The following is a 15691-nucleotide window of genomic DNA, read 5'->3' on the forward strand; positions in this document are numbered from 1 at the left end:
TTCAGTATTTTTGGATATATACTCAAACTAAGATCAATAAACATAACAATTACTCTTGTCGTTAGTAATACGAATACCAAGATTATGTTTTGCATTTCCCAATCTTTATCATGTCAAATGTTTGAATTAGATGTTCCCTCAACATGGATCTAGCAATTGGCAACGGTTCAGTTCGGTCCGGTTCAGTTCAAGGGTATGAAACTCAAATTTTTTAAGAAAACTTAAACTTAAACCGAACCAAACCACAAATTCGTTTACACCAAAATTGTTCAAACCAAACCGTTAAAGAAAACCCAAACTCAAACCAAACAATTTTAGAGATTTTCAAACCGTTGACCATTACACCAGTTTAGTTTTGGTTTTCAAGTGAGATCAAATTTCACCTTTCGATTTTAAAATTTTAAAATTGTAAATCTTTCAATATTTTAAGTTTTAATTTCTTCCCTAAAATGTCAAAATTAGGCTTTAAATGAAAAGGTTATTCAAAAACTATTTAAGACAATATTTAAGAAAAAATAATCAAGTGACAATCTTAAACCATTTAAGCTATTTGAACCATGGTTTCAAACCATTTGAACTGAACCGTTAAAGAAACCTGAACAGGAAATGAACCGTTTAAACCGTTAAGTCATTAGACCACGGTTTTATGGTTTGGTTTAGTTCAAACCAAATCGTTGCCGATTCTTAAGTAGCTCATCCTTGTTTTTACTAGCAATGAGCAACCTAATTGCTTTTACTATAACCATGTGACTTCATAAAGGCATCAAAGTTGTAAATTCTTGCAGCAACCACAAAACTTAACATCCAAATAATCCTTCGAAAGCTCTCTAAACGAGCTTCATAACGAGCCAAGAATCACAAAAGACTGAGTTTTGAGGACAATGTTATATCAGAAACATGTTTTAACACTATCATTGGAACGTCGTCTCTTTTTTCTCTCTCTCCTCTCTCTTTAATGTAGCCATACAAAATAGTGAACTAAATAGTGAAGAGAGAGAGAGAGAGAGAGAGAGAGAGAGTGTGTGTGTGTGTGTGTGTGTGTGTGTGTGTGTGTGTGTGTGCACGCACGTGTGCGGGTGTGCGGGAACTACAATGACCACATTATGGAGAGAATGTGGCAAAAGAGAACAATGAGACTAAACTTTGGATACTATAAAAAGCCAAGGTTAAACTTGTTTTAAATAAAAAATATTAGCTTATCATTCATTATTTGATTGCTTCCAAAAAACCATGCAGTAGAAAGGGAGATAGTATGTGAGTGTAGAAGATTTCTTCTTAGTAACACCATTTTACATACCAACGAATGAGAAGCTTTTCAAGAGTGGCATTTGCCTATCCAACTATACCTTCTTCAATGTACAAATTTTCTACTATACAAATTACAGAATGGAACCTATAAAATTTCTCATGCATATCCTCCAAATTATCATTTCTTCACTTGATTTTTCTTTGGTGGCTTTTTCTATTCTGCTCCAATGTTCATTTTTTATGACTATCTTCGTAAATGATCCTTCTTCTTTTGCTCCATTTCCATACTAGCTTGACGAAGCAACTTTTGAAACTCAGGTAGGCTTATCCTCCCATCCTTGTCTATGTCAGCTTCATCTAGTACGTTATCAATTGATCCTCTCAACCCTGTATACTGCAATCACCAGAACATTGACAGAAAAGGTTAATACCATAGAAAAACAGTCTTTCATAAACAACCTGAGATTCCTTCTCATACATGAAATAATGGAATTGTGTAGAAAATGTGCATATTTCAATCAAATTTGTATAGGAAAAATGATTAGTCCAATCAGATTCCACTTGGCTTATAAAAATATATCCCACTAGCAAGTTCAAAAAATTGATGCGGCACTTCATTGGTATCTTTTCCCAAACACTGGAAACTATCCTAAGCTGAAGCAGCAAAAATATGGTGAAACTTTTTATACGTTTACAGTATAGTGTGTGGTACTAGAATTTAATATACAGCAGTCTTCTTTCATAATGCTATTAAATACTAGGGGAACATGGCATGCCACAAGTCATGCAAAGAATATGTCTAGATAATAGTAATATAATGGTTCGTTCATCTCATATTGCATTTCCTTACCACTCTTACCAATTCTTCAGGGATACCATATCCGTAAGTTATATATGTGAGACTAGAATACAACACAGTATTTATCTTTCTTAATGCTGTTAAATATTGGTGCCACATGGCATCCAAAAAGCCATATAAACCATTTGCCTAGAAGATTATAATTTAAGTGTTCTTTCATCCCATCCATGCATTTACTTACCATTCTTAATTCCTCAGGGGTAATATATCCATCCTTATCTTTATCAAACTTCTCAAAAGCTGCACGAGTCCGTTGGTCCCATTTTTCAGCGTCATGTCCCTCCAATTGATGAACATGTAAGGTTGCAGCGACAAACTCTTCAAAATCCACAAGACCGTCCCTATTACTATCCATCTATAAAATTCATAAATACAAAAGAACATTGCATATATCAGGGTCCACTAATGAAAATAAAGTGCATCATCACAACTGTTTACAAATGGAAAAGAACATACTGCCTGCAGAATTTCGAGGACTTTCGACTCTTTCACTTTCCAAGGATGATCTTTAGCAAGTGCCTAAAGACATGGTAAATTAATATGAGAAAAAAATTCACATCAATTGATAAGTTGATCTGGTCTTAGAAATAGATGATTAAAGAAGAATGTCCCAATAGTTAGATGAAAAGTTGTCGACTCACAATTGAAACTCATGTCAGTCACTTGATCTTCCAGATCTTGTGAAGCTTGCGTCCAATACAAAATATTACCTATCTTTTAAGAACCAGACCATACTAAAGCTTTCTTCAGATACGAAAAAGTACATTCTATTTTTTGTATTTACACATGGATCTTATAAAGGATTCTCCTAATCTCATAGATCCAATGCATGAGTTTTGGACATACTTCTGTGTCCCAACACGAATGTGGCCACTGACCACATTATTTTGTGATGCATAGTACTACTTATCATGTATACAATATATATCATGCATCATACCAAATTTACTTCTATTTTATGGCTTTTACAGTTCCGTTTCATACCTTGTGACAATCAAGAAATCAATGTTTCTGAGCAGTAAGAAACTCTTGTAATAAAACAGTCGCATTTGCTACATTTGTGGGAATAGGTAGTAAATCAAGTCACCAGCAGTGATATAATTGCTTCTGAATCCGGAAGAATCAAATTGATTTCAAGATTCAATATATGTTTTCAATAGGAAGCTCAAATGAATGACTCTTTAGCATTCAGTTAATTATTCAGAGTGTTTCTGTACATGTCATTGGATTCTCTGTAAAACTGCATGATCTAATGAAGCAGTGGTTGTATATCAGTCATTGGAGTCTCTGTAATATTGTTTTAGCTAATGAAGCAGTGGTTTTAAAGTCCACAGAAGTGTTATGAATCCATTTTACAAAATACATCATGAGGCTCTGGTTACCAACCAAGAGCATGCAACAGAAAAACCAATTCATTGGGGTCAATATGTCTGAATATAACAATTTACCAAGAGTATGCAAATTATATTTTCTAAACACACCTGTCTTATTTCCTCTAGAGTGATAGTCCCATTTTTGTCCATATCTATAGCATTGAATTGATCACGTAAATTGGCAATTTCGTCAGCATCAAGCGTGCTTGCTAATGCCTGAACATATGCAAAGATGTTAACTAACTATTAATTTCTACCCCTTTTGTGATGAAAACAAAACTGGAAAAACTCTGAAGGAAAATATGAAACTTTAGTATAAAAATGGTTAAATAACACATACCACCAGAAGCAAGCAATTACCTTCAAAGCGAGCTGTTTTAAGCAACTGTATTTTACAAATTTCCGCATATTGGAAAGAACAGAAATATCCAATGGAATATCTGTTGCATCACCACCTTCTCTAACCCATGGATGAGCTGAAATTAGTAAGATCAAAGTTTGTTAGCTTTTCACTCCAACTCACAATAAAACAAGAATAATAAAACTATGAATTAGGGTAAGTAAATTCAAAGAAGCACATACATAATGCTTGTCCAGCACTCATCCTAACTTGTGGATCTTTGACTAAAAGTTTCTTTACAAAATCTCTCGCACTAGGACTTATTGATGGCCAGGGTTTTTGCTTAAAGTCAGGCTTCCTTCTCAAAACCTGAGAAAACACAAGAATAATTGAGAAGTTTGCAGTAGATATAACCATCATTCAAAACATGCTCCCCTACAGAATAACTTGCCTCTTTAAATATTCCATCTTCTGTCTTATCCCAGAATGGACGCCTTCCACATAATAAAATGTAGGTGATAACACCAATACTCCAAGCATCAGACTGTGGCCCAGATTTTCTTTTCAAAACTTCTGGGGCAACGTAATATGCACTTCCAACAATATCATTGAACTTTTCACCTAACAATATGTTCCAAACACACACTTTCAGAACTTTTAGTTACCATTCAATTTACTTCATACAATACAAAATGCTCAAGAAGAAAGTAATCACCAGGCTTGATGTAGTCTGATAAGCCAAAATCAGTCGCCTTCAAGGGTGAATCTTCAGCTCGCGACTTGAAGAGGAAGTTCTACAAAAGAATAGTTTGAAAATTATGCAGAATAAAATATGCAAAAGCGTGCAATAATATGAATCTGATCATGATAAGTTATACCTATTCATACCTCAGGCTTTAGATCTCGGTGCACAATTCCATGTAGGTGGCAGCGTGCAGCCACATTTAGCATTTGCCTTACAATTACTGCAGCATCCTTTTCACTGTATCGTTTGTCTTTCCTGAAAATTTTAAATACTTTTAATACAGATTATGGCAAGACTTTATTATGTTTGAGTGCATCTGGCTAACCATCCTCACTTATCATATCCCAAATTTAGCATTTGCCTTACAATTACTACTATATCCTTTTGACCATATCGTGTCTTTCCTGAAATTTGAAGTATTTTTAATACAGATTATGACAAGACTTTATTATGTTTGGATGCATCTGGCTAACCATCCTCACTTATCATATGCACTTCAAGATACTATACGCATGATAATTAGTAGTTCAAGATCAAATTCACTTTCTGTTCTATTAGACTCTAGATAAATAATAATCAAGGTTAAAGGCCTTCATCACTAACCCATAACACTACAGAATTAGTTGGATGTTATTAGTCCTCACTACTGTTGATGTGAACATATATATTGATGTTGCTAATCGATGCTCTACTATAAGCTCCTATACCTACTCTTCTAGGATGATCACAATTTAGAAAAGATGGACCAAAAACATTATGGACAGTACATCGCAATAGAGCAGATCTCCATTTACTTCTTTATATAATTCCCAAAGATATATGACGCATCTCTTTGTTACTTAGATGTCTTCAAGCATCAGCAGGGAGTTTTATTCCCTTTGCTTTGAAATGTAGTTTGATATGTGTCACAGAATAAGCAAGTTATCTTACACGAGTACTTGGAGAAGTTTGTCTAGAGATCGGAGACTTTTTTTGAGGATATATATGCATAACTTACATACATACATAGCTAATCAATAAGCCATTAGACAGAAAAAAAAGGATATACTAGCATCCCTAAAACACATAATGGCCTGTGAGATCTCTTCAACACTACCACTACTTATTTTAATTCATTAAAATGCGTAGCAAAAAAATATGTCATCTATATTTCTAAAACATTAAAGCTTGAATAGATGCAGCCATAGGTGACTCAATCATCGATAGTGATCACGAAAAGTACCTGGCAACCAGGATTAGAATTGCCACCCTCTGAAGATCCCCCATCAAGGGGTGATTCCATATGAAAAGGTATGTGGGGCTCCCAAGACATCTCCAATTTTGTGTAGGATGTGACAATATTAACATCAGGACAATGGTCCAAATAGACATGTGTGGCATGGTACAACAGAGCAATGACCAGTCATTATAAGACACATTCCCATTTTAAAAGGGGTGATAGCCATCCATCCAGTGTCAATGGGTATGTCCCCAAAGTATCTTACTGAGCATATCAATCAAATTCATCCACTGAGGTTGGTCTGTATGCCAGTCCTTCCTCAAATGAACCTCTCCATGTCTCCTTAAAAACTCTAGGCATCCTTGGTCAGTGCACTCCACTCTAAGGGTCCAGATCCTTCGGCGAAGAAAAATGGCATCTTTCCCTGCTCTATTATACAAGTGCACTAAAAGTGGAAGAGAGAGTGGAAGAGAGATGTCACATTCATACACAAAACGGCATCTTTCTAAGCATGATTGTATTGCGCTTTTCCATTCAGCAACCTATCAATCACACCAATTATCAGGACATATCTCATAGTGAAGAGTGTAGAAAGAACCAGTCATCAGACATGTGAATATGGATGTAGAGTGTTGGGTGAGAAAATCTCTGTTGCTAATATTAAATAATGGAAGCAACTTTTGCGGCAAAGTTATCCATCCCTCTTCACTGGATACTTTGCAGCTTTATCTAAACGCTTTTCCATTGAAAGAACAATTGTTGGTTAATGTTGCCTCTCTAATGTAGGCAGAATGGTAGTGTCTAGGATACTGCCATCAGCAGCATGCTTATGTAGCTATACAAGCCATAGTCGTGACCCAATATTCTACATCAGCCGATGACTGTCCAAGGCAAAGAAGAACTATTCAGTTACGGTCCAAGAGGTGCTCGGGATGATTTACAGTCTGCCCAAGTCTCATCATTATCTCCTAAGACAAAAGAATGTGTTATTAGGCCCTCTTGGACTGTTAATGGTACCTAGGAGATAATGGCGAGCCCGGTATTAGTGGTAACTGGTAACTAAAGCTTTGTAATTAGGCAACCTCATCCGATGGATGTTGAACCATGGTTTTAGTGATCAGTCTTTAGTGACCTTCAAAGCGAGGGAAGCACTTGTGATGGCTGGAGATAATGGCCTTTACGCAAGAACGTAGTCTACACAAGGCCATGCCCTACCTGCATGAAAAATTGGTTTTGCTTGATCTATTATAACCCCTTTACCATGTCCTGATCTGGATCCCACTTGTGTAGGCTTGATTGACTTGTAACATGAATAGGAATGATGGGGCTAAATGAAGTTGTGATTGCTCTTTACTGAAGAGGTTTGAGTTTGTATTTTTGTATTGTTGTCCCTCGTAGTGGCAAACATAGTGTTCTTCCGATTCCACTCCTTGATGACACAATTGACAAACTCTTTCTTCCAGAGGTGTGCATGTATATCTTCTTACCTCAATCTCTAAGTGATCTGAAGAAGTTCACCACTGCCTTTTCACACTCGCAACCTATGTGACAGATGTATATCCATATAAGAGGGCCCAATGATAAATCTACCCTCAGATGTGTGCAAAAGGCGGGCCTTAAAGAGGAGCATCTTCCTACCAAGAGATGTTGTGGGGCTGATTCATGTTCTTTTTTTATCTAATTTGATAATATTGGTTAGGATTAGGTCACTCTATTCTTTTCCTTTTTGATCATGTTCAGATGGGGACAATCCAAGCCATATTGGAATAGGGATAATGAATTTATTATTCTGCATGTTATTCAAACCATTGTTGCATTTCAAAATACTGAAAATGATTATATCTCCATATTCAGCAAGTTGTTTTGATGACGGTAAGTGCCAATCTTCAGTGCCTTGCTGCCACTGATCAGAATAATGCCTCGGTGATTATTGGGGCCCATCTCAGCCTGAATTATATCATGAGACTAAAGGTCTTCGCCAAATTTCTCCAGCTATTTTCCTTGTGAAGACTTGGTCCCCAAGTTCCTACTTCATAGAGAAGAGAAATTGTGAAAAGTGTATCAAAAGTGTACAGCGAAACTCATGATGATGGCAGCACACAAGCTAACCGTCAATAGTTTATTCAAGTAGAGCCACGCGTGAATTTTTTAAGCATACATAATACTCAAGCAGGTTCTTGCTCCTCCACTCCCTTGTTTTGAGCTCACTCCTCAACACTGGAATATGAAGCTCAAGGCGTGAAAGATCATCATAAATAGGCTAAACCAAAGCTACGTCATCCATTCCCCCTACGTTGCCAGTGTCCAAGAGTAGGGATAGATGCAAAACATAATCAACTTAGTTGCTTTTACACCTAAATATATATGGAACCTGTTCATGATGAAGGCTAGCAGAAAAGAAAGGGGAAATAAATATAAACAATCAACCCAGAGAATTCCTAAAGTCTAAAATTCAAATTGAGATGGAACTAAATTTCATTCCTTATTATAATTTTAGTGAACATAAACAAGGAAAAATAGCAAGGGACAGCTAAAGGGAACATGACAGGGATGGAATGGGAAGCAATCAAATGTTTATCCCATTTGACAATTCAATATTGTTTGAAATGAATAAGATCTCCTAAGAAATAGTACAAACCAGTAAATGTGGAGTGCCACACACAAGAGATCGTCTACATGTATCTAATATGAAAACAATCATGTAAGAAAATAGATAGAATTATTTGCCTCATCAGCAATCAAATGTTTGTCCCATTTGACAATTCAATATTGTTTGAAAAGAATAAGATCTCCTAAGAAAAAAGTACAACCCAGTAAATGTGGAGTGCCACGCACAAGAGATCGTCTACATGTATCTAATATGAAAACAATCATGTAGGAAAATAGATAGAATTATTTGTCTCATCAAACCACATTCATAAGTAAAGGGAATGAAAGTAGTCCCTTCCCCAGAAAAATCAGAACCCAAGGGAATACCTTGATACTGTTTGAATAGGGGCTGTTTAGAATAGTGAAAGATGACATGAGAAATCTGATAAACAGTAATATCTTTCTGCTGACAATCTTAATATACATACTTACATGTAAATATAATTTGATTAGCATAATGCTTACACACATGAAAGATGAGCATTAAAACCCTTTATAAACACACATATATCATTCATTTTGCATGAAACATGAGCAAATGTTTTAAAGACTAACTTGGCAAGAATTCTGTCAAGCAGCTCACCACCTTCACACAGTCTGCGCAACACAATTCGTACAATAAGTTTCATCACATAATATAATCAGAAATCAAATACCATCCTGCTGAAAATGACTTACTCCATCACAATATAGACAGCATCCTCATCCTCAAAAGCCTCAAAAAATTGTACTACATTTTCATGGCCAGATAAGTCTCTCATAATGCTTACTTCTCTTTTGACATCTTCAACAGCAATTCGTTTAAGCATCTACTTTATAAATACAAAAGATGAGATAATATTCAACAGCAATTGATAAGTCTCTCATAATGCTTACTTCCCTTTTGACATCTTCAAAATCCATTCGTTTAAGCTTTATAAATACAAAAGATGTGATAAAATCCAACAACGATTGATAAGAAGCATTTACTTGCTAAAACCATACAATAAACAAGCATCTATTATTATAAACGTAAAAAGTAAGATCAAGTTCAAAAACAATAGATAAAATTCAGCTACTGGTTTGAAACACACCAAAACAAAGCATCTACTACTATGAACACAATAGGTAAGATAGTATTGAATATGTGCATATTAAAAACACACCAAATTGTAAACTAGATTAGATGCAACACGAATGGATGTGTTTGCTTCTTATAGGTATGTGCACATATGGAACCTGATGATTTCAACATTAATACAGTGCTTGCAGATATGAATGCATCCCAAGTACGAAAAATCATTTTCTTTTCTATGACTTTACTGCAAACATTCATACATTGTCTGAAGATATGAATACATCCAAAGCATGATGAGCCCTTTCTCATAATCATACAGTTCACACAGATATAAATACATTCCAGGCATAACGAACCTTCTTCTTTTCAATAACTTTAACTGCAACTTTTTCCCCAGTCGAACGTGAAGTCGCAGCATAGGTGAAACCAAACTGACCATGGCCAAGAAGCTTCCCCTTTTCATATCTTTGTGAAAAGTCTGTTGAGTACCCAAACTTTGTTACTTTTCCTAAAGGAACGGTAGAAGTATTCTTTGGTTTGGTACTCTTAGTTGTTTCAGAATTCTGAGTGCTGGGGTTCTGGCTCTGTTTTGTATTCTTCTTCTCTCCCCTGTTAGCTAGTAAACAGAGACACGCTCCCATGACTATTAATTCTTGGAGACCAATAAGCAAAAGAAATCCAGTTTACTCCAAGAACTGGCCAAAATATGTTATCCTCCTGCATTTAGATACCATAAAAATCATTCATTTCTTTGCAAACATCAATGAATCAACGAGGCATTTGAGAAAAAATCAGAGAGAAAAACTCCAAAATACACCTAAGGTTTTCTTTATTTCGTCAAATTCCTTTGATCAACCCCCAAAAGAGAGAGAAAAGGGAAGAATTGAGCATTTAATTGCACAAATCGCAATATGATTGAGAGCAAGGGGGCTGAAACAACCATACATTCGCCCAAATATCATATCAAGGGGACACTGCCAAAGATCAGTTGTGATGCAACAAAGACATATCGCCATTTTGGGAAAAAATTAAAAAGTCAGAGGTATTTCAAAGTTTTCTCCAAAACAAGATAATCTACCATACAGTTTTTCGTGTGCAGCTCTGAAGCTCTAGAAAACATACCAGTTTTTCAATTGTTCTCGTGGAAATGTCGAGATATGAGCTTGCTATGCTGTAAGAAGTGGCAGAAATATGTGATCTTTCTGTATCCAAAAACCTCATGAAATCAATTAATTTTACTTCATTTATCATGTTTACAACACAATCAAGATAACAAAAGACATACAGTGTCCTTCTGAAATCTACTCTGCACCTAGCATATTCATATTTATGATGAATAATTCTATCTCTACAAACTGTAAGGAATATGTGACTTACCCCTACATCTGCGTATCATATAACATTCGCTTCTTCAAGAATTTCATACTTGTTCAACAAGACATTCAAGGAAACAAAATACATGAAACGTTCTTCTGCATCTAAAACGCATAGTTTTCTTCGCCAACTAGCATACTGTTTTCTTCTGCAAATAACAGACAGATCCTACTCATGGAAATGAGAGACTGGCACTGACTTGTAAAGGAACGCCAAGGAGGAATATTGCATAGCTCGGGATGGAAACAGTGTCCGGAACGATTTCATTAATTGAACCTAATTACAGTGAATCTCCCGTGAAGAGAAGAAGATGCACGAATCCGCATGTATCGGAAGGATCAAAGAAGCACAGAAAGAGGAGAGACAGAGAAAATTTAAATTAGGGAGGGGGGAAGAGAGGACGTACTTTTGAAGGAGAAGGATGTCCAGGACGTGGCGAAAGGAACGGAATGGCGATGGAGGATTTGTGCGACAAAAAAGAGTATCCGGGCAAAAGCAGTAGCAGCAGCAGCAGATGATGATGATGATGATGAGGAGGAGGAGGAAGAAGAAGAAGAGCGAGCGAGCGAGCGAGCGATCGATCGTGGAGAAGACGGAGATCGATCGGGAGAAGAAGATCGATCGATCGATCGATCGATCGTCTGTTTGTTTTGGTTTGAGTGTCTGTTTGTTTGTTTGGTTTGTTTGTTTGTTGACGATGGACCATTTCCTTCTTCTTCTTCTGAATTGAAAAGAAATTTTCTTTAAAGTTTTACTGTGTACTACTACTACTACTACTACTACTACTACTACTACTATTACTCTACACTAAACTTTTTTCCATTCATTAGTGTTCTTCATTTACATATATACATAATATATATAAGTTCTGATTCCTATGTTTTTGTTTGTTGGCTGAATGTGCCAAGACAAGCAGCGCCATTCTTCGTTCAGAGTTCGCACGACATAAGTGGAGAGTAGCTTTCAGAATCTCCGGTAATACAATCCCATTGACCCTTCAAAGAGTATGAACCATTTCCAACCAAATACAGTTGTTTACCATTTCAATTAGTGAGGCTTCTAACTTGATGAAATACGAGAGAGCACCGAGCCTTCCAGATGTAATATGTACTACTACTTGGTATTCTATGGGACTATGTTGAGTGTCAACTGGTTTGGCAACGCCTTCCTTAGAATATTTGCTAACTACTTTCCCCCATCCAGTATTCACATGGGGCATAGTGGTTCAGACGTCGTTTGTCCGCTCTATTTTCCATTACAATGTCGCCGAATCTATGGACCATGGTTTTCATACTAACTTCTGGAAGTGTTCGTGTACTTCCATCAGTGTCTATGCAGTTTTTCGGGATAAGGAAGGAGGTGCAACCATTATGGGTGATACCGAGTAGTACTACTACTACTACATATTATATCTGGAAGGCTCGGTGCTCTCTCGTTTTTCATCAAGTTGGACCCTCACCAACTGAATTGGTAAATAATATTTGGTTGGACATGGTTCATACTTTGAAGGGTTAATGGGATGGTATTATTGGAGACTTGGACGATAAAGTTGCCCAGCACCAATAGTTTCTTACTTTGTGAAAAGCTACTCCACTTACGTACTCGAAGAATGACACTTCTTTTTGACACTTTTAGCCACCAAGATGGTTGTTCCCTCTTCCAATCACATAGGAATCAGAACATTGTAAACTATTTACAGTAATGAATGGATCTCTTTTCTAAACAACAAAAAACTCCACGAAGATAAGAGCTAAGAATAGTAGCATGTGTGCCTTCCTTCATGACTTGTTGTCCCATTGGATCCGCACTTGGGAGGGAGTGTTGCGAAATTAAACTCGGGATGTGATGATCTGAGTGTGGTCAGTGCATTGCGATAAGAAAGGGTGATGATATATTGGGACTCACAACAACATACGTTGCAAATGGTCTCGTAAAGTTATGTGACTTCCTTATTCTATCATTCTCTTTCTATTGCTTGCAAATGGTCCTCTAAAGTTCTCATTTAGCCCCCCCCCCCCCCCCATTTTGACCTGCTTGGAAGAAAAAAAACATGGGACAAATTTGTCCATGCTACCAATGAACATGTGTCATTGATTGGTTGCTCTTTTATTATTTTTGGGCATCGAGGGGTAAGCCAAGGGCATTTTTAGGGAGATCATGAAAACCCATGGATATTTGGCCACCTAAAGAAAACTTTGGGAATATCACTAAGTTCTTTTCCCCTACATTCATGTATTCCTCAGTTTTTCCAGAAAACTCTTGAAAAATGGCATGAGAAATTTGATCATTTTACAATCACCTTATTTTGGGAATGTTGACGGAAAAACAAGAGTGCTATTTCTGTGTTTAATAAGTCAAAATAATCAACGGAACTCATAGAGGATTAACAATAATTTGATCGATTTAATTATTTTTAATTGGCTATCATTTTCGAAATACTTTTTTCCTAGTAGGGACTGGTATTGTTTTCAATCATTGGGTCATGGAAAATGATTTACAACATCACATTTTAGTTGTAGGAGAAATTTGTGCTACGCACATGGACTCATTTTAACTTGTGAATTACTTTTCTTGTAAACCTACCAGGAAACCTGATTTCGATAGCATGCTTGATCTCAAACTAAAAGCACAATGAGCTCTTCCAAGGATTTGGGTGTCAAACCTACATTAACCTCAAGTCAAGCTTTATCGCCACACTTTACATCTCACATATTTCAGAATCTTTGAAGTAATCATTTATGGGTTGAATCAAATGAAATGTGCATGGTGCCATATGTGGTGGTGTCCCAATTTATGCTTTGACGCGTAATGTCTTTATCATTCTATTTGTTTGTTTGTCTTTGTTTTCTTTATTTTATCATTTATTTTACTCTTTCCTCTTATTCATTCATTTGAAAATTTGTTTGATTTATTCGTTCATTCACTCATCATTCATTTATTTAATTGTTTGACTATTTATTTATTCATTTACGCATATATAATCATCTTGTTCATTTGTTTACTTATGTTGATATGATTTTGATCTATGTAGCACTAGGATTATTTGAATCCCTGTTTGAAAAGTAACATAGTTCTTTTGTAAAAGCAATAGTTTGGAGTACAAAAAGGATGCCATCGTTGCGAAAAAGGTATGCAATGTGTTTTATATATGTCAAAATTACATATACATATGGTTGGTCAATAAGAGATTCTCTCATCTCATCAGAATCTCTCTCTCTCTCTCACTCTCTCTAATAGACACACATCACAAAATAGATTTCGATGTGACTAAGCTTTTTTTGCTATGTGTGTTGTGAAGAGAGGTGAAAGTTCACGTGTTATGCACCACATTACATTAACATATGCTACACCAATCTACAAAGATACCAAATTCTTTCAACCATTGTTGTAGAATATGTATGATAAGTATTCTACCTTTTAAAAATAATAATTAAAATACGTGTTCTATAGATAAAATACATTAAATACGTATAAAATAGATTAAATACAGTATGTAGAATACATATAAAAAATTTGAAATACTTATTAAATTATAAGGGTTTTTAAAAATAACATTAATAACTATTGTTTTTAAATAGTAGCACTAATAACTATTATTTTTTAAATGTTTTTTAGCTTTCTGGAAACGTTAAATACTTTTAAATATCCAATACTTAGAATACATGAAATAATATAAAATGGTAGTTCTAAAACGTAGAATACATGGAGAATACTTCAGAGTATTGAAAAATGTATTCTGAACATAGAATACACGTTTTTTACCAACATTGCTTTGAAACATGCAAACGACAATCACCCAAACATGCTCCCCACATTTTCGACATTGACGTATTCCTACATATTTATCTCTCGATTAGAACATGCTATCTCAATTGTAGCACTCATTAATAGAATTCTTGCAAGTTGAGAGTCGTTGACCAGCTCCACACATGTTGTGTAAAGGACAATAATAAATTTGATATATCTCTAATAGTCATAAACCCACTTCCTATGAGCCAATTGAAGACGATCATGACTTAGCATTGGAGATTATTTCCTTCATTAGGAGACAACAACATCTTGAATCCCGTCTTGGACTATTCTATGATTGGATATATTTAGGAGAAATCAAGCACGGTTACATTGAGTAGCTTAGCTATTCTTAAACTCTCTTGTAAGTGACTAAGTACATACCCTAAAAAGACCACTTTATACTAATTGTGGTCGAGATAGTTAACGCCTCTTCTTCGGTTGAGACCCATATTATTTACTAGTTTATACAACATGGCATATAATCAACTAGGATGTATAAAGGCAATGCTTTTGTGCATTAAGATTAAAACTCAATGTTATGTTTTTTCTCTTTGTTTCATTCGGGCTAGTGTTCTTAAAAAGTCCTTGTTCCTCTTATTTCTCTAATGGCCCCATATCCCTTCATGTACTTGTCATAGTTTCCTACACACATTTCATTGACTTTTGTGTGTCATCAAATTCAACCCCATATATTAAATGAAGAGCACCTAACATCCTCCTAGCTTCGTGAGGGCATACTCTTAGGTACATCATGTGACTCATTGTTCAATGAGATGTAATCCATCAAGTTGAGGGATGGCGGAGAGCATGAACTTGTTGCAAGGAAAAGATGTATCTCTTTTAGGGTGGGAAGGGAGTGGGGGGGATGTGGAAGGCTTGGACAATGGCTAGTTGCACGTGGGATGTTAGGAATGGAGGGTGCCAACAATATGAAGTTGTACTTGGGGGAAGTGGGGGTTAGGGATATTTGTTTTTTGTAGTTTCCCCTTATCTTATGATGAGTATGTGCAAGATTATTCCGAAAGGAACAAGGCT

The 15691-nt window shown here is 35.9% G+C and overlaps 1 protein-coding gene across 1 annotated transcript; it reads right to left on the reverse strand.

Moving 5' to 3' along the window:
• Positions 1-1255: 1255 nt before the first annotated feature.
• LOC147866408 (calcium-dependent protein kinase 28-like) lies at positions 1256-11408 on the reverse strand. Its single transcript, XM_087316853.1, has 14 exons — positions 11271-11408; positions 10613-10692; positions 9847-10207; positions 9112-9242; positions 8989-9030; positions 4709-4820; positions 4536-4614; positions 4272-4441; positions 4063-4189; positions 3841-3956; positions 3589-3696; positions 2564-2626; positions 2289-2462; positions 1256-1642 (listed from the first exon to the last, which is right to left on the reverse strand). The coding sequence occupies exons 3-14, from the start codon at positions 10129-10131 to the stop codon at positions 1493-1495; spliced, it is 1557 nt and encodes a 518-aa protein (XP_087172979.1). The 5' UTR covers positions 10132-10207; positions 10613-10692; positions 11271-11408; the 3' UTR covers positions 1256-1492.
• Positions 11409-15691: the final 4283 nt, after the last annotated feature.

The sequence above is a fragment of the Azolla caroliniana genome, unplaced genomic scaffold (assembly GCF_043228905.1).
Source record: "Azolla caroliniana isolate FFs.n. ecotype wild unplaced genomic scaffold, voAzoCaro1.0.p SCAF_3, whole genome shotgun sequence".
NCBI lineage: Eukaryota > Viridiplantae > Streptophyta > Polypodiopsida > Salviniales > Salviniaceae > Azolla > Azolla caroliniana.